Source organism: Thunnus maccoyii, chromosome 21 (assembly GCF_910596095.1).
Source record: "Thunnus maccoyii chromosome 21, fThuMac1.1, whole genome shotgun sequence".
In the NCBI taxonomy this organism is placed as follows: Eukaryota; Metazoa; Chordata; class Actinopteri; order Scombriformes; family Scombridae; genus Thunnus; species Thunnus maccoyii.
The window spans coordinates 10,885,757-10,903,897 of NC_056553.1; the positions used below are offsets into that span (position 1 = coordinate 10,885,757).

General features: G+C 41.9%; 1 protein-coding gene across 2 annotated transcripts; it reads left to right on the forward strand.

Moving 5' to 3' along the window:
• The first annotated feature begins 1,472 nt into the window (after positions 1–1,472).
• shha (sonic hedgehog signaling molecule a) lies at positions 1,473–16,922 on the forward strand. Of its 2 annotated transcripts, XM_042399729.1 has the most exons (4): positions 1,473–1,486; positions 9,476–9,782; positions 13,890–14,151; positions 16,211–16,922. In XM_042399729.1, exons 2-4 carry the CDS (start codon positions 9,483–9,485, stop codon positions 16,891–16,893), a joined length of 1,245 nt encoding a protein of 414 aa, XP_042255663.1. In that variant the 5' UTR covers positions 1,473–1,486; positions 9,476–9,482; the 3' UTR covers positions 16,894–16,922. The 2 variants fall into 2 exon arrangements, with proteins under 2 accessions (XP_042255663.1, XP_042255660.1); XM_042399726.1 differs by lacking the exon at positions 1,473–1,486 and having other exon boundaries at positions 9,345–9,782.
• Positions 16,923–18,141: the final 1,219 nt, after the last annotated feature.

An 18,141-nucleotide genomic window follows, 5' to 3' on the forward strand; every position in this document is an offset into this window, starting at 1 on the left:
GCAGGGGTAGTGGAGGATTACTCCCAGATTACAGAGTTATATATAGACACATCTTAAAGCTGCATTAATCAATATTTGTACATTAACAACAGATCAAAGTACTATGTTTAATGTGGAAGATTTCACTTACAATGACAAAGCCACAGAATTATCACCCAACATTGCAGTTCAGTCACTCAGCTCTACGAAGATTTTTTTGCATCTTTCAGCTCATTTTTTTGGTTTTACGAGCCACAACTTAACCGTCATGGTTCACTCTCACCGCTCTCATCAACGTCATCTCCAGCCGCAGCAGCTCTGATAAATCTACTGTACTCGCCCTGCATCTGACAGTAGATAGATAAGCTAAGTAGTGAACCTGGTGGAGCAAGAGTCAGACGTTTCCCTCAGGAGTTGGTGGAGACCAAATCAGAGCTAAAAGGAGAATCCATCAGTCTTACATTTGTGGCCAGAAACACGACTCCATGTGTAAATAGGCAACTGTTTGCTAACATATTCACCATTATAACTTCATAATGAGATGTCAGTGTTGTGTTTATAGTTAGTTGTGTTGACCCCCATGTGGTCAAAAAACCAATGAATGCAGGTTTAAATAAACACCTGCGAATGAAGAAAACATGCATTGCATTTAGGTAGGAAAAAGCACTGCGAATAAGCAGACAAGCAAACTGAGAAACACATTCACCATTGTCACAACACATGCAAGTACTGAAAACCAGGTTTGACTGACCCAACTTTGCATCACCCCACAAGACGCAATATCTTCTTTCGGGCTGGTGGTGATATTAACTGTCTCATCCACAAATTGCTACACAGTTCAAAATATTCACCCACTGTGGATCGTCTGGGTGTGGTACAACATCTCCGCTGTTGCTCTCCAGGCATCTCACAGGTTTGTCGCATCAGTGGCACAACCTCAAACCAAACTTAAAGAGTTATCATAACATCACAACAATATATTGTCAAATTGCCCAACTGTAAGAGAGAAAGAATGAAGTCTTCTTTTATGGAGTTATTAGAAGCAGTTTGGTAAGAGGTGTCAGTCTGTTTTGTAAATAGACACACCTAACAATGATGTCTCACGCCTGTTATGTCTGCATATTTCTATCTATCTATCTATATCTATCTATCTATCTATCTATCTATCTATCTATCTATCTATCTATCTGCCTGTCTGCGTCATTTTATCGTCTGTCAGTTCAATCTGTCTGTTACTGATCAGACATCAAAGGAGTTTTAATGCAGGTCAATGCCCCACATTTTCTCTCAGGGGACACAAACAGGAGTCTCTGCCACGTTAGACAATTAACCTACAACCACGCCAGCTAAACAAATCATAAAAATAGGTATGAGAGCCCAGGGGCTGATTGTTTGGCAGCTTTTTATGAAGCTGCCATAAAGGGATTTGGTCCCTTCATGATTCATTTGAAGTTTCTCGGGAAGTTTCAGTCTTTATAGCTTATTAAAAAAAAAAAAAGAAAAAAAAGTTGAGTGAAGATGTCTCGAGGTGGATTTTGTTATTCAGGGTGTCAGTTGAGGAAGGGGTGTGAGCAGCAGGGGTCATCGCCAAGGTGCGAGCGAGAGGTGCAGTGCAGTCTGGGTGCTAATCAGACTCATCCTCTGGAGCAGCGTTTGACATTTCCCATCAACACCGACTCCTGGCTCGCTCTCTCCTCACCTGGGCTCTCTCATATGCTCAGCACCCAAGTCAGACCGTCTTCCATACTCTGTTGACACAGGCAGGCCGCTCCGTCAGTCACTCGCCTCATTAACTCCTGTTGGGCTGTTATTCCCACTGCTATAGTCATACATGCATGTTACCCTCGCATACACACACTCGCGTACATCCACTGACTCAAAGTTTCCCACTTGGAGGCAGTCGAGTGTTTGTCAGTTTGCACATTTTGACATGTTTTGACGTTTCGCTGCTCGTGTGAATCACTACAGCTGCAGGATTCACTTTCTGTCTGTTACTCTCTGATCAGATGAATTGATTTTGGGGTGCTGGCAGGATAAGTGTACACTTTTTTTCCCTCTCTGTCTCTCTCTCTCTCTTTCCTCTTGCCTGTTTGGATTAAAGCTCAATAGATACATCACTTTTCATCCTCAAGTAGATAAACTGAACCCTTGTGAGTAGCTTGTTCAGACTGAGTTGTTTTTGTATCATTTCTATTACCACAGACGCACAAGGAGCATCAATCATCATGCAGACCACAGTATTCGACACATTTCAATTTACTGCTGCTCTCACTTTCAAACACCATCAAATATCCAGTTTACAAAGATCTGTGCCCATCTGAAGCAACAACTCACAATAAGATATGAACCAATGTTACTGTTGTCCAGCTTCCCTGTTCCTTCCAGGCACTAACTTTGATCAGATGAGTGTACAAAGCGGGAAGGATATAGATTGCGTTGGAAGTGATTGCTATCAACTTTGATTTAACAGAAACTCTGATACCACAGAACGTGCCAATACTTCCTCTTTTGTTGATAAATTGTGATATCTGCTGCAAAATCTACTTGAAATAGGTTTGAAGTAAAAGGAAAATTGTAATGCCAGAGCACAGTCAATGATGTTTAGCAATGTTTAGTCATGTGAAATATGAAAGTAATCTTTATTTAAGCAGCCAAGTCAATAAATAAGTCAATTTGATGACAGACACAATGTTTTGCAGATATCATTAAGACAGATGAGAAAGAGCTGATTGAAGAGAGGTATGCCTAAGCAACATGTTAGCATATCATAATTGACTATCAGACACACAGGTGGTTAGTGTGGTTGACATGGGTAGTGTAGTAGCCTGCTAACAGGGTGTGATTAAACTTTCCTGCTGTTTGTTGTGTTCTTACGCCTCATTTTAGTCAGAGGAGAATTATAACCTCCATTTACGAAGCCTGGGGTGAAATGGCACACACTTGAAGCACTCAGGGCTCATTAGAGAGATAGAATCAACGTCCTCAGATTTAATGAAAGCAAAGAGTTCATGTTGAAGCATATTACTCATCTCTAAAAAGTATATTTGCATATGTGATAGTCTCACTCCAGTGTTTGGTACTTTAGTCAGTCCTGGACTGTTTCACAACTTCATGTCTTTGAGTCACTTGCGGTGCTTTGTTCCAGACTCTTTCCTGTAACCTTGTAGAGCAACACTTTTAAGTGGAACAACAAACTTTACAACAGACACGTAACATATTACATCTGTTCTCATATTCAGTCTTCAATTATTAATTTCCTGAGGCGAGAAAAAAGTTATACTATTGATGTGAGATAATTTAGAAATTAGTATCAACATCTGGAGGCAACATGTTGCAGTGCAGATTGCAGCAATATAGTGTAAATTAAGTAGAACAAAATAATTGGATAATGAAATAATCTCACTCTATTTGCAATTTTTCGTCCTGTTTTAAGGAAATAACATTTTAGAATTCAAATAATAGTCAAAACTACTCATTGTGCGCTATCATCCATCTCTCACTGCTTTCCAACTCCCCCAGTCTGTCTGTGGCTCTCAAGCCCAAGCTTATTTGTCCCTGCTGAAGACATAAATCTTCAAAAAACGGGTCACAAATTTCATCCTCAAAAAAAAGGATAAATCATTTCCTAAAACACCTGGAGCCAGATGCTTAAAATTCTGTAGATTCATGACTAAAACTGAGCCAGATATATGCAAACGCATTGTTTTCGTCAGATTTATAAAGCTGTGCGTACGCAGGGTTGTGTTTTTATAAATCTCAGACATTATGGAACTGGGCGCACATGCACGAGACCCATTTCTACTACCACAGTTATCCATAAATGGATGAAGATCCACCCTTAACCAGCTGTTTTCTTATCAACATGCTGTCTGCTCCACCAGTCTGTACACCTGTCAATAAAACAATCGAGAAGGAAGACGTGCATTTTCACAGATTGTGTTGAACCGGCGAGGTTCCCCAACAACGCCAGAGCAGCTGTCATTACGCGCGACCATTACGCACGGCTGTGCGGCTCTTTATAGCGTCCATATCATTTATTAATCATATAGACCTGTAAACCATCGGCAGTGATATATCAGAAATGTAATCAATGATTAGTTTGTAGCTCTCACATCGAAACCGACTTTACAAGGTGTGTCACAACTATGGTTCAAATAAAAAGAACAGCAAAATACAAGGTTGACTCATTTAAATTAAAAGGATGATACAATGAATCACACAAAAATGATTAATTAACGTTAGGTTTGTAAATGCGTCTTTGATTGGCCTTTTACAAATCTCTGTTTAAACTAAAAAAATCACACAGTCAGTGCAGCTAGTTGTCAACCTAAACAATGTTTTTCTAAAAGGTTCCTCTCACCTTATATTTCATCTCACATCAGCCTCAGATCGCTGTAGAAAAACATGCGTACGCCTGGTCTGAAGAATGCCTGAGGTGCGTACATTCTGTGTTCATAAATACCAGTTTATGTGAGGGAGATGGCGTATGCATGGTTTTTGTGCGTACGCATTGTTTATGAATCTGGCCCCTGGGCACTGTTGTTTTTACCAAAAGTTACTCAAACAGCAGTGAATTTGTTGGGGGACTACTTTCATCTGCGGATTAATACACATTTGGTACCCCAGTGAGTATTTACAACAGCAAGACATTGTATGTGGGATTTTAAAATCTACAATGCACATGTTTATAGTAATGAAAGAACTTATCACCCAGTGTAACGGTGTGGTTTATTGTAGTGTTTTTAATCGTTTGGAGCTCTATTGCACAGAGGAGTGAGATATATCAAGCTTTGGATACACAGACAATACTTGTTAGTAGGTTAGCTGGTTTCGGTCTTTTCATGGAATTCTTTCATAATGAAAAGTATATAGAATATAACCAGAATTGTCCTTTAAAATTTCTTTACAGTGTATCCTCATAAACCCTGAGAGCAGTTAAACTAAGAAAGTGAAACTAACAAGTTGAGTTGTGTTAGAAAAAGGTGAAAAACTCTCACCCCAGTGGCAGTCAATTGTTTTAAGAACTTAAAGGAAATTCTGGGCCTCAACAACACAAAACAAATTGTTTAGATATAAATTCTTTACAACTCATCCCTACAACAGTTCAGTACAGCAATAGACAAAAGTGAACAGCCACATGTACAGTACATTTCAATGAGACTAAGCCCTTCCCTTCCCTGTCACCGTTGCTTAAGACTGTGATGGTGTTGCACGGCGGCCAGCGGCTGACTCACCTGGTGGAGTATCGCACACACACACCAGCCCCCCGCTCTCCACTCACTCACCTCCTTCCCCTCCCACTGAGTTCACCCTGCACTGCAGTTCAAAGTGGTTTTTCCCCGTCTAGCCTTGGCGTTTAATGTTTAAGTATTGGGAGCGGCTGGAGAGTGCAAATAAAATGCCTTTACAGACTCCGGGGCACGCTGAGGGCTGTGATTCCAGATACTGTATTGTGAAATTTCCATTGTGCTTGACAGAGTAGCCTCAGGGCTCCTGAATCTGCTCTGCTGAATTTTGACTCTTTACTTATTCATAATGCTCAATGCGTGCGGCTTAGATAAACCATTTAGAGGAAGATTATTCAAACTTTATTACATTGACAAAAGAATACACATGTTGACTGGATAGATGGCAACGTGTCCGTGCTATAAACTGTTTGTCAAAAGTTCAAAACAGGATAAAGGTTTGAATGCAGACCCCACCTGTGAGAGAAAACCACAAACAGCACAATGAGTTGTGGTAGGGCTGCCTTTTCTTTTAGCCTGGAGAAAGGAAAACCCTATTTGCAGCAAAGGAAAACAACACAGAAAGCCTGATACTACTTATATGTTTGTGCGTGATTATTCTGTAGTCCTAATCCGTCTAACAATGTTACAAAACATTCAGACAGGAGGAGGCTTTAAAGCAGTAATTGGGGGGACTTACACTGGTAAAACTCCGCTCAACCACTTCTAGTTGCATCTCGCTCATGCTTGATCAAGACTGTGGCACAAGAAATCAAACATGGGTGTGGATTTAGTCTGATTTGAAGCATATCTGTTAATTCCCTTAAATGTCAAGATGAAGAGGGAGCTTTTTTTTTTTTTTCCTTTAAAGACTATGTTATGCAGCAGATGTGTCAGAGTGGGTAGAGGGTGATGTGAAGGGATGTAAGGTGTGTACATTTCAGGGGTAGAAGTTTTAATGTGACACACAGGGAGCCAAAAAACTGATGACTCATTGGCCGTTTTCACGCCTCACACTGGATTAGCCATCACATGCAACAGGCTTCTTAATGGAATTGTGTAATGCCCTCAATCCCTCCAGAATTATTTCATAAAATCAGCCTCACTTTTGCTGTGTCACCTTCATATGCAAAACCCAAGGTCAGTAACGAAATGTCACAAAGCAGTACACGTCTGAAAATTTCGGGGGGTGTTCACGGCAGTCCTGAAAGAATACTTTGTTTTTAGATGTTAAGATGGCTCTTTATATCAAAGAGGCTTCCAAACAACTTGGATAATGTTGTTGTCAGGTGAAAATTTCTAGTTTGCTTGTTTGAATTTAGAGATTATGTGCTCCTTTGTGGTTTGTTGGGCTTATTAAAATCTCTCAAAACCAGCTTGCAAACTGAAAATGGCCATTTTGAAGCTGAAATGCAAACTCTAAATTGTCCATTGGTGTGTGATTATGTTATTCTTGCTCGTGTGTTCACTCTATGACTGAGTGTTTGCATCTCAGCATAAACAGGAGTAACCCTGTTTAAGTCTTAAACAGGTATAAGCAGGTGTTGCAACTATTGTTTTGTGTTTGCTCTCAGGTGTTTGGGTTTGTTTAGACAGCATCAGATACGTTTTACATATACTAAATTGACTTTAGATACTATGATTAATTGTCTAAACTGTCTGCTGTGATTTCTATTGCTTTTAGTTGCAAACTCCACCCGCCTGGCACTGAAGGAGGCCAAAAACCAAACAATGAAGTGTAATGTTTGCAAATGCTATTTGCCCCAGGTCTGGCTGATAGATGGTTGGTTTCCTCAGTGGGAGAAATTTAAGTTCAAATTCAGTCTGTCACATCAGCACACCTTGCTCTTTAGGATGCATTATTTATCACAATTTCTGCATTATTAATTCCACGTACCATCACATTTTGTCACTAAGTTCATTTATAAGGAGCACTTTACAGTCAATTATGATTATAAAGACGATGATGATGATTATTATTACTACACTCTGCATCCTTTGTGTCGACTGAGACCTCTGAGGACTCTTCCTGCCTCATGTTTTCCCCTCTGTGTGGTTTTGAGGTGTTTGTGTGGCATGCCAGGTTTTTATCTCAGAGCTGTGACACCTGAACCAAGACTGACCTGAGGCCAAACAGCGCCTCTGGTGTCCCTCAGGGCACCACAACTGCTGTCAGCTCAGTGTTTGAACAGCACCTCTGGAGAGACAGCTGCTGAAATGTGTCTGAAGAAGACGTCTTGAGAATCTCCATGACATTTGGCAAAAACAGAGGGAATTCAGAGATAGGTAGACTGAAAGCTACCACTAGTAGTCGAGTAACCTGGTTGGGGTTACGCAGTGGCTTGCCAAGAGCACCAGCCATCTTTTGGCCAAGACTTGATGTTCATGGTCTCAGTGAGCGGCAGGTAGTCTCACAGTGCCACAAGCCTGGCACAGACAGTGAACACCAGACTGGAGGTCAGCCAGATTGAGGTTTAATGAGACTGAAGCCACACCAAAGGCTGGCATATCTGTCCTCACACTTCAGAGCACCTGTGCCACACTGTCAGTGTGATGAGAGCCTAAGTTGCCCCAAAACAGCCCGTCTTCCTGTAATTACTCTAACAGTTGGATTGTTATCACACAAGTAATTTTCCTTCCTGAAACATTTTAGATATCTGTTTTTGTCTTCACTAATATGCCTTGTATGTGGATTTAGAGGTGTTTCATGTGCAATCAACACACACCAGCACCAAAACACTTCTTAATTGGCTCTAATCACAGGACAATATAAACATGTGTAAGGCTAAAAACAGCACAGGGATGTTGATGATTGAAATTTATACTGTTTGAACTGGAAATGTTCTTCTGTAAGTAGAGAATTGATGACAGAAGTGCTGCCATGAATCCAGGGAGGACCTCTCCCCAACCCTCCTACTCCATTAAAGGAGAGAGTACAAGAGAAAGTTGCAGTTATACACACAAAACATACTTTGACCACTTACATAGGCCAGTGAATACAATAACAAGCCTTAATCTGGAGAATTTGTGGGTGATTCTTGGCCCTTAACACACGCACGCAGTACATTTTACGCACTAAATACACTACTTCCGTTCAGATTAGGCCTGGAAAACGCTTTCTGAAGCCTCATCTACTAATATACAAATCTGACCCGTTGCTATTGTCTTTCTCAAGGAGTCAACTTCAAAATGGTGCAACAATATGTACTTATATAGGTTTAGATTTTTTAAACGGACGTAACAATCATTAAAAGAATAGAATACACGCTTTGATGCGCAAAAAGAGACGGCGCAACGAGGACGCACAGTGTGGGCACTGCACAGATATCAGTGCACTCTAACAAAGTTTCCTTGAGTATGACAGAGTTACACGAGTATGTGTAGTGTCAAACCTAAAGATAAACTATGTTATATCTGCTCAGATTTCTTTAGACTTTGATTTAAATTGTGCAAAACGTCTCCAATGTAACTTTCGTGCGTAGTCATGGTGGCATTTGGCTGTTTTATAGGAGGAACAGTGTTAGAAGGCATTGAGCATCTAAATCCACCAATCTACCAAATTAGACAGTAAGGAAACTGTGTAATATGCTTATTTATTTATTTGATAAGTACAGGGACACCGCATAATCATCCGGCACAAGCGTGCGCAGTGCCTGTTCGCAGGCAGTTCAATTCTTCTGGGAAATGCATTCTGTGCGGAAAGTTCTTCCAGACGCGCTTCAGTCACCGCACACACTGAAATCACTTCACCTAACTACACTGTTTCAGATTTGAGTACTGTGCAAGTGCCCCTGTCTGCCCTGCCTTTCCTGTGAAATCTGGAAAATGGGAGGGTGAAAAAAAAGACGGTTTATAATTGATGTTTTCCCATGGAACAGCCCCTCCTCCCCGCGACACAGGCTAACCCTCAGGTGGAAGAAATCTTTTAAGATTTTTTTGTGGGATAACATCAGGAGGGTTTGTCTAGGCGAGCCAATCAAGTCCCTCCCCTGCTATAGATCGGTGCTATAATACAAAGCAGTAAAAGCGGTCGCCTCACACAAGCGGCTGCAGCTCGACTAGAGATCCCGTGGCTTTTAATTCCCTCGCTACTTTTTTTTAACCCTCCTTCGATGTGCCCCGTTATTACCATTTGTCTGAGGCGTTCATTTCCGCACCTGCCACGGTAGAGACCAGGCGAAGGCGAAGTAGAGGAGGAGACAAGGGCATTGCGAGAGCCGGGAGAGGCAGACGGTAGAGATAGCAGCGGCGACTCGTTTGAGATCTTAAAGGACAAAAATGCTGCTCTGGACCAGAATCGTATTGGTCGGTCTCATCTGCTTGTCCTTGGTGTCCTCTGGGATGGGATGCGGACCGGGCAGGGGCTACGGCAGGAGAAGACACCCGAAGAAGCTGACACCTCTTGCGTACAAGCAGTTCATCCCCAACGTGGCGGAGAAGACCCTCGGGGCAAGCGGCAGATACGAAGGCAAGATCACAAGAAACTCCGAGCGATTTAAAGAACTGACTCCCAATTATAACACAGACATCATATTCAAGGATGAGGAGAACACTGGTGCCGACAGGCTAATGACTCAGGTAAGGAGACAGAATAACCTTTTTCCCCCCACTGCCCGTCTCCTAACGCACCATCACTGCGCACTGCAACAACCTCCTTGTCAGACTGATTGCGCACCTTAAGTGAAGTCTGTTCTACCCGCTGCTGAACTCTTCACACTGAGCCTTTTAACTTCACTGTAAAAGCAGATGCGCTTTATGCACCAGCATGGGAGTTTTTTTTTTTTTTTTTAAAAGCTGCAGGCTTGAAGCGAATGTAGAAATCCAGCTGGAGAAGTGATGTGCAGGCGGACAGTCAGGACACTCGGCCTTCATGATTGTGACAGTGTATTTAAAATATTAATGTGCCCCTCTCCTCATATCTATATTTGTATCTATGTGAGGCTCTATTTGTTGTCTTACAGGCGCACATTCACATTAACTTACATTTTATGAAGACATCCAGAATTTGTTGCCTATTTACGCGTTATATTACAGCTTGTTTTAAGCGCATTTTTCTTTATTCCAGCAGAGAGCTGGAGATGCGCACCGCTTCAAACAGCCGGGCTTATTCGGGCATGGCGTGGCTCATTCAGACATTTTCTCGCACAGGCTGCTGTAATTTAGCCTTTCGCATGGTGTGCATCAGTGCATGAAAGCGGTGATATTTCTTTGAGAGTGTTCTGAACACTATCAGGACTTCATAAATGGGTGGGACTCGGTCATGTATAAGAGCAGGGCGCACATGAGTGATGATGCCTTACACAAATGCAAATGCATGGAAGATGACATGTTTAAAATAAAAAATACTCAATGCCCATGTAGGCAGTTAGTTATCAAAGCTCATAACTCGTTCTGTACATATAAAACGAGCCTCACAATACATCGCAGAGATGGCTTGATTTCTCTCCAGGCTGCAGGATGCCGCGTCTCTTCAGCATGACTTTTAGCACTTAGATGCTGGTGAATTATTAAAAGCGCTTGGGTGATATTGGCTCAGTAATAATAAAATGCCGGTGGTGATGGTGGTGGTGCTGCTGGTGATGAAGCCAGGCGCGCGCCGGAGTCCCTGAACCCGTGCCTCGCACCATCCATGGGCACGAGCTCCGATGAAATATTCACTGTGCGTGCGGTCTCGGCGTCCCTCTCAGCCCTCCCCACATCTCCCTCTGTGATACACCTATAGGCTCTCAAACACAGACATCATGAAATTACAGTCGCGTGGTGATGTGATGCCCAAAGTGAGGTTCAGGGACCCCCCACGTATCCGCAGTCTTCCAGAGTCTCCAGCAAAAACAAGAATAGTTTGATTTCACTGGTATTTTATTCATTTCTGAGAATATAGAGTAACATCTGCCTGCAATGCTTCCAATCTCAGTAAAACGCACCACCTGCTGTATAAACTGCTGTGTTTACAGGTCTGTATCAAATCATACTAACGAGGCGAGAGTCACTCAGACAAAAGGGGATTGTATGGGGCGTCTGTGGCTTAGGTTTGTCCAATTTTGGGGCCTATTATTAGCAATGATTGGGGGTTACTTTCTGTTTTAAAGATTTATTTTAAATGAGGCCGGTGGTTATAGCTTCTGCTTCATCATCCCTTTTCCGTTCAGCATCCCAGCGTTTATAGAAAACACAACAACTGTGTGAAATGTACATGAAAGGGCTGTTAAACGCCCCTCACTGAGCCTGAAACGCAATTTGAACTTATGACCTTTGGTCAGCGGGAGGCCATAGTAATTAAAACAGGTGAGCTTAACCTTATCGTACATGACATTGAAATATATGCATCTAAAAGACTGGGGTTGTTGCTGTTTTGTACTGGCTACTCTGCCAGTGGCATAAGCATTATCACATGGGGATTAACGCTGTGCCAACGATTCTTGCGCTCTTCCACGGCTTTACGCATGAATCCTGTGAGCTTTTACGCACGGTTTTTTACGCAATAATGTAGTGGACTTCTCCTTGTTAAACAGAAGTAATGTTTATACATGAAATGAGGCACGTGCCTGCAGTAGCTTCCTAAAGTGTGTGCAATAAATGAACAAATCACAGAATTCATTCACTGCAGTCTAGCAAAGCCTGGTAAACTCCATAGTCTTGATTTGAAGGAGCGTTTGTACCACTACCTCCCTCAACCATTAAGACACATCTCACTCCGGGGAGAGTTGCCAAAAGAGGCGTTTTTACAGACATTTACAGATGAATAAGAGCACCACTCTGGAGGCTGAGCTGCAAAAATGTCCATCTTGTCCACAAATTACAGCGTCATATTCAGTGTTAAGGATATATTTGTGAGTTGAATGAGTTGCAATGTACCCCATAGGAGAGGTGAAGTTTCATGTCTGCTCAAACTCCTAATTCCACGTATTTTTAATGAAGTTTGACATATTTAAATAAAATTAAAGAGACAACTTGTGAAGCAGCATAAGGTGTTGGGTGGATCTTGTGATAAGAAAATGAAAGTGAAGAAAATTCCCTTTTTTAAACAGGTAAAACTATGGCAGCCCGACTGGCAGATGTCATATTTTACACTAAAAAAAGAGACTAAGCTCCAATACTAGCTTGAATAGCTTTTAAAAGTGGATTTTTTGCAGTGTAGTACTGTTGGGACACTGCAGTCTCTGCCCACAGTGCAAACGAGTCGGAAAAGAGATGAGCTAGCGGCTTGTTTGCACTGACAGGTAGCTGATAAGTGTTTCCTCTAACCAAATAATTTGTGAAAAGATTAAGAGGGAGGCTGTTGAACAACTTTACCCCGAGCACAAAGCGCCGGTCCGGGGCGCCCTGCTGGGCTTCACGGTGGCTGAGCAGAATTTGGCTTGATTTGCGGCACACGACCTAATGAATTAATAAATAGGTTAAGCTTTACGGCTCTTGACTCCGACAATCCCACTCAGAATGTGGGAGGTTTTTTTTGGGGGAGGGATGTTTTGTATTCATCACATTCTACAAGTGTGATATCCTCATAAATCAGCCACTGATATATGTGGAAGCCCTTTCCCCCCCCTTTTTTTTGTTATACGAGTTTTTGGGTCTGTGTGAACATTCTTGCTTTAGGACGCATAGGCTGTCCATAAGGGGGGAAAGACAGTGGTTCACACACACATATAGACGTTTCTCTGTGTGCCTATACCATCCTTGGATATTTCACAAGTCTGTCAGTCAGCAGGCAAAACACCTCGACTTAAGGAGGCATGTCACGTTTCCAAGACTTTGCAGGAGAAGAATAATGAAAGTTTCCCTCCGCGGTTGGACTGAAAAGACTCTTTGTGATGTTTTATTTGACATATTGGTTGAGTGTTGAGAATAGTTGTCTTGGAGAAGGCCAAGCATCTTCATTGAGAGCGCGCGGAGAGGTTGGGGTGCGACGATTTATTTATAAGACAAACTCCAGATATTTTAAGGCAGCAGCTGCTCTTGGAGATCATCTTCATATCATCTGCATATCAATTATTTATTTAAAGAAAACAGACAACTTGCAACCAACAAAGGACTCGGTCATTTCGTGGCCTAATAGCTACAAACTCATGAATTCCTAATGCAATGCATGTTGTGCTCAATGCAATACTTTTTGATAGAAAGGGACGCTGCTCGCACCTTTCCAAGACTGAAGCCCCATATGTTATAGGCCAGTGAAGCGAATGCGCTGCCTTATCAATATTTCATCAGCAGCTTTCTTATCCGAGATGTGCCCTCTGACGCTGCTGCTCACACTGAGAAATGCAAGCTCACATTCAAGGATCAGAGCTGCTCGACCACCTTTGCAGTTCAGTTCCTGCAGCTGGGAGGAATCAGGAGCGTCAGGTGGGGAGGGGTGGAAAGGTGAGGATGAGGCTTCAGCGAGTCCAAATCGATTTTTAATCGTTATTACGATTTAATGGACACAGCAGAGATCAAGCAAACATACCAGGGATCTTTCAAGAAGAGACAAAACATCATGTGTGGCGCATGTGGTCCAACATTTCTCTGATCAAAAGATGATATGTGTATATTTAGTCAGTTATGAGCACCTTCTCTTTTTGATAACAGAAATTGTGCCAATGTAATAAAAGCTTTTCGTCTCCTGGACAGCTTATATGACTTAAAACACCCAACATACTGTATGACACAACAAGTAACAAACTGATCCATTCCTCCTTCCCGCAGAGATGTAAAGACAAGCTGAACTCGCTGGCCATCTCAGTGATGAACCAGTGGCCCGGGGTGAAGCTGCGGGTCACCGAGGGCTGGGACGAGGACGGACACCACTTCGAGGAGTCGCTTCACTACGAGGGCAGAGCAGTGGACATCACCACCTCGGACAGAGACAAGAGCAAATACGGCACTCTGTCCAGGCTAGCGGTGGAAGCCGGATTCGACTGGGTCTACTATGAATCGAAAGCCCACATCCACTGCTCTGTGAAAGCAGGTATGCTGCAGGGCGAGAGGGGAAACCATTCAATTGTTCTGTTCATGTGTGCGCACAGGGGAAAAAATCTATCACCAGTGCGCATTTCACATCAGGAGCGATTGTAATCATTTAGAAGAGCAGGTGCAGCTCGGGGAAGCTGCAGCGCTGCTTTATCTTTTACATAAGTTTCATGCAAAAAGCAGAGTTTTATCAGCTCTGAGAAGGGGAGAGGTCAACTAGATTATTTTCCATGCGTGATGTGAGGAATTCAGACCTCAACCAAGTTGAGGATGAAACCAAGTTTCCAAATACCCTGCTTCCGGTGATGAGTTGTTTGCAACATATAGGCTGCGGGATACTAAGCTTGACACTGGAAAGTTTATAAAATGAGTTTAAATCTCGTTAAGAAAAAAAAAAAGAAAGTTTTGGCCAATTTACGCATCAACACTTTGCTATTATTAGCCATCAATTAATGATTAATCAAAACAATTAACTACTAAAATCTATTTTATGAGCTTAACTGGAGTGAGAGAGAGAAAGAGTGAGATTTTTTTCTGCATTATGAAATTGTAAATATATTTTTCTATGAATGATGTATGGGCACATCCCAGCCTGTGGCGTTATGAGCATTTCCCATGCAGCTTATTTCTTGATCTTACATCGCCCCACACTGTCTCCTGGTGGGAACCACGTCCATAATCTAACAAGGCTTCTCGATGTGACCTAGAATAGCAAACGTCGTTATTGTTCTCTGGATTTTTGCACATGAGCAGAAACCAAAATAAGCTGCTTCAAGTTATGTTGTTAGTTTTAAATTGAGGGAACAGTTTGTATTCGGTCATATACGAGAAAACTTAAGAACTTTCCCGTTAAACCTTTTCCCATCCCCAGATCTCATTTATATTAGCTTTGACATCCACTTTTTTTATTTTAAAACCTTCTTTGTGGGTTATTTTTTTGGCTAAAATAATCTACCTCTGAGGCCTTCACTAAGCTACAGGACACCTATGGGGTTTGGAAAATATTTCCTCACACTGATTGATGAGCCATGGCTCTTTTTTAAATTGATAAATCCCTTATTTATCATTCAACACACACTTTTTTAGATCACACTATGGGCCAGGCCGACGTGTCATTAGGGGTCATGCGACTTTACCAAAAGGATTTGGGGGTAAATCTGGTTTTCAGTTGTCACCTTATTTCATGCTCGGGAATCTTAAAAGAAGATTAAAAGCCCCAAATTCTGAGTAGGAAACCCCCTTTTTCTGTGTGCAGGACAGTGTGATCCTAGAGACTGGTATGTGAAGAGCTCTACCAAGGCCAAAATTATTGTCATCAAGACTGACAACAAAGCAGGGAGAGGTGGTAGAAAGAGGGACATTGATGTTGCACAACAGAAAGCATTTAAGAGTCCGGACCCTCATTTAAATTCAAATCTACAACTCGAGAGGCTTGGAAAAGTGGCTCCACTGGGTAAATAGTAGTTGTGAGTCGCCTATTTGTGTGAATTGTCACATAGAGGTTTCTGCACCTGAGTAAATATGGGAAGAGTAGCTGGGAAAGGCGTAAGTGTTCTTTACCGAGAGTAGCTCGATCCACAAGCTGATTTAGAATAACAATGCCTGCTCTTTATTGGGTTTTTTAATTAAGAATAGATGAGCCAAGGCTTTCAGTTTTCTCGTCTCAGACAACGTGGGCCAAGCCAATACGCATTTGGCATGGAGGAGCCGACAGGCATCATTATGCAAAATGCATATGGCCCACCACGATGTGGAGGAAGGAAGAAAAAAAATACACATACGCACAGAAAAGGGGGGGGTTCTTGAATGGTCTTTTGAATAGGGCGGTGGTCCTGAACTGTAATGAAAGCAGGTGTGATTTATTTTATTTTCAAAAGTCCTAGAAGTTTGAAATATTGTTGGTTTGGAACATTTTAGGAGTCTTTAAGGTGTTTTAAAAATAATCTTAGGGAACCACAATGGATTCTTAATAAACATTTTCTCATTTTCTGGTGGTGAAAGCATGTTTTTTTGCCTAAACTTCAGTTATGTAACAATATAATGTTTTATTTCAACAGAAAACTCAGTGGCAGCAAAATCTGGTGGCTGCTTCCCAGGCTCCTCTTCAGTCACCATGCAGGATGGATCCATGAAGGCGGTTAAAGACCTCCAACCCGGCGACAAAGTCCTGGCAGCAGATGACCATGGAAACCCGATTTACACAGACTTCATCATGTTCATAGACCAAGACTCGACGACCAGGAGGCTCTTCTATGTGATCGAAACCGACTCCGGCCAGAAAATCACCCTCACTGCGGCGCACCTCCTCTTCGTCGGCCACAACTCCACGGACGCGGAGGAGAGGAGGTCGGCGATCTTTGCGAGCGAAGTCCAACGTGGGCAAAAGGTGTTCGTCTTCGATGACGAGCGAAATCGACTCGTGCCTGTGACCGTAAAACGGATTTACACGCAAGAGCACGAGGGCTCGTTTGCGCCGGTGACCGTGCAGGGGACCGTCGTGGTGGACCAGGTCCTTGCGTCCTGTTACGCAGTGATCGAAGACCACGACCTGGCGCACTGGGCCCTGGCACCTGTCAGGCTCGCCCACTGGGTGTCCTCGTTGCTTTTTAGTTCCCAGCCACAAGTCAGTGCACAGAACGACGGAGTGCACTGGTACTCCAAGATCCTTTATCAATTAGGAACATGGCTCTTGGACAGCCACTCGATCCATCCACTTGGGATGTCAGTATACTCGAGTTGAAACCTCCACTACAGGAGCAGAGTGAGACTTTAAATGTAGGACACACGAACTATTCAGTAGATTAAAAAAATAAAATAATAATAATAATTAAAAAAGAACAAACAAACAAGACAAAGGCCCCAGCGGAGTTGGGATATTTATTTCAGTGACTTTTCTATGATGTGTCCCCTTTCAAAGAATGAACGGAGCCTTAAAAAGTTTCTCTTTGAATAATTTATTCTCACGTGAACTCGCTGCTGTCTGTCACACAAATGGATTCTGAGAGGGTGTGAGCAGCAAATTGTGCATAATCTATTTTTGTATATCTCAAATGCAAAAAAAAAAATGAATGAAAAAAATGGAGAAAAAAATGAAAAAAAAATGAAAAAGAGAAGAAAAAAAGCGCAAAGAGAAAGAAGACCATGTAGAAAGGAGCTAACTTTGACAGGTTGTAATGTTCATATGTGCATATATGTGCAACTGACTGTTATATTTTGGGGAGAACAAACTTCGCGGGGTTCCATAAATTATATTTTTATACACAGAATTGTAAATTAGATTTTGACAGATCGCTACCGAATCACATTTCGTTATTTGAAATAGTGTAAGATATGAGAATATATTTTAATTTAAATACAGTAGTTGGGAAAGTATTGGAAAATCTTGTACTGCTTGGTTTATTAAGAATTTTATGATTTTGGAAACTGTTGGTTTAAGTTGTCGGAGAGGGACAGATATTCTGCCTCATGTCTGCATTCTCTGCTTTTTTCTTTTTGTTTGTGTTTCTATTTTTTCTGTTTTCTTCTGAGAAAAATATTAAAATGCAGATTCTGACAATTCAGTAACAGTTAAAGTAGTACTGAAACAGTTTCGTTAAATAAATTAATAAGTAACTCCTGTAAATGTACTAAAAATGTATTTTTCTTTTCATATTTTGTAATAGGGAGATAGTTTTATAGAAATGACCTGCGGCAGATGCACAGTTTGGATAGTCTATATAGCCAGACCATACCAGTTAACTTTCATAACAGGGCGATGTGTCAAAAAAATGTCTAGAGTTTATTATTTATATGTTTATTACAAAATGAGATAAAGAAAATCTTCAAACTTGCAGTTGTTACATGTCTTTGTCTGACTGAGCTTCACAGGAAACACAAAGAGGAACATTTAAATCACATTATGAGGCATTTCCCAGCCAAATTAAGGTCTTAGATTAGTTCCTGGAACACATCATCAGTGTATAAATCAGCTATCACCTGTTAAGTTATT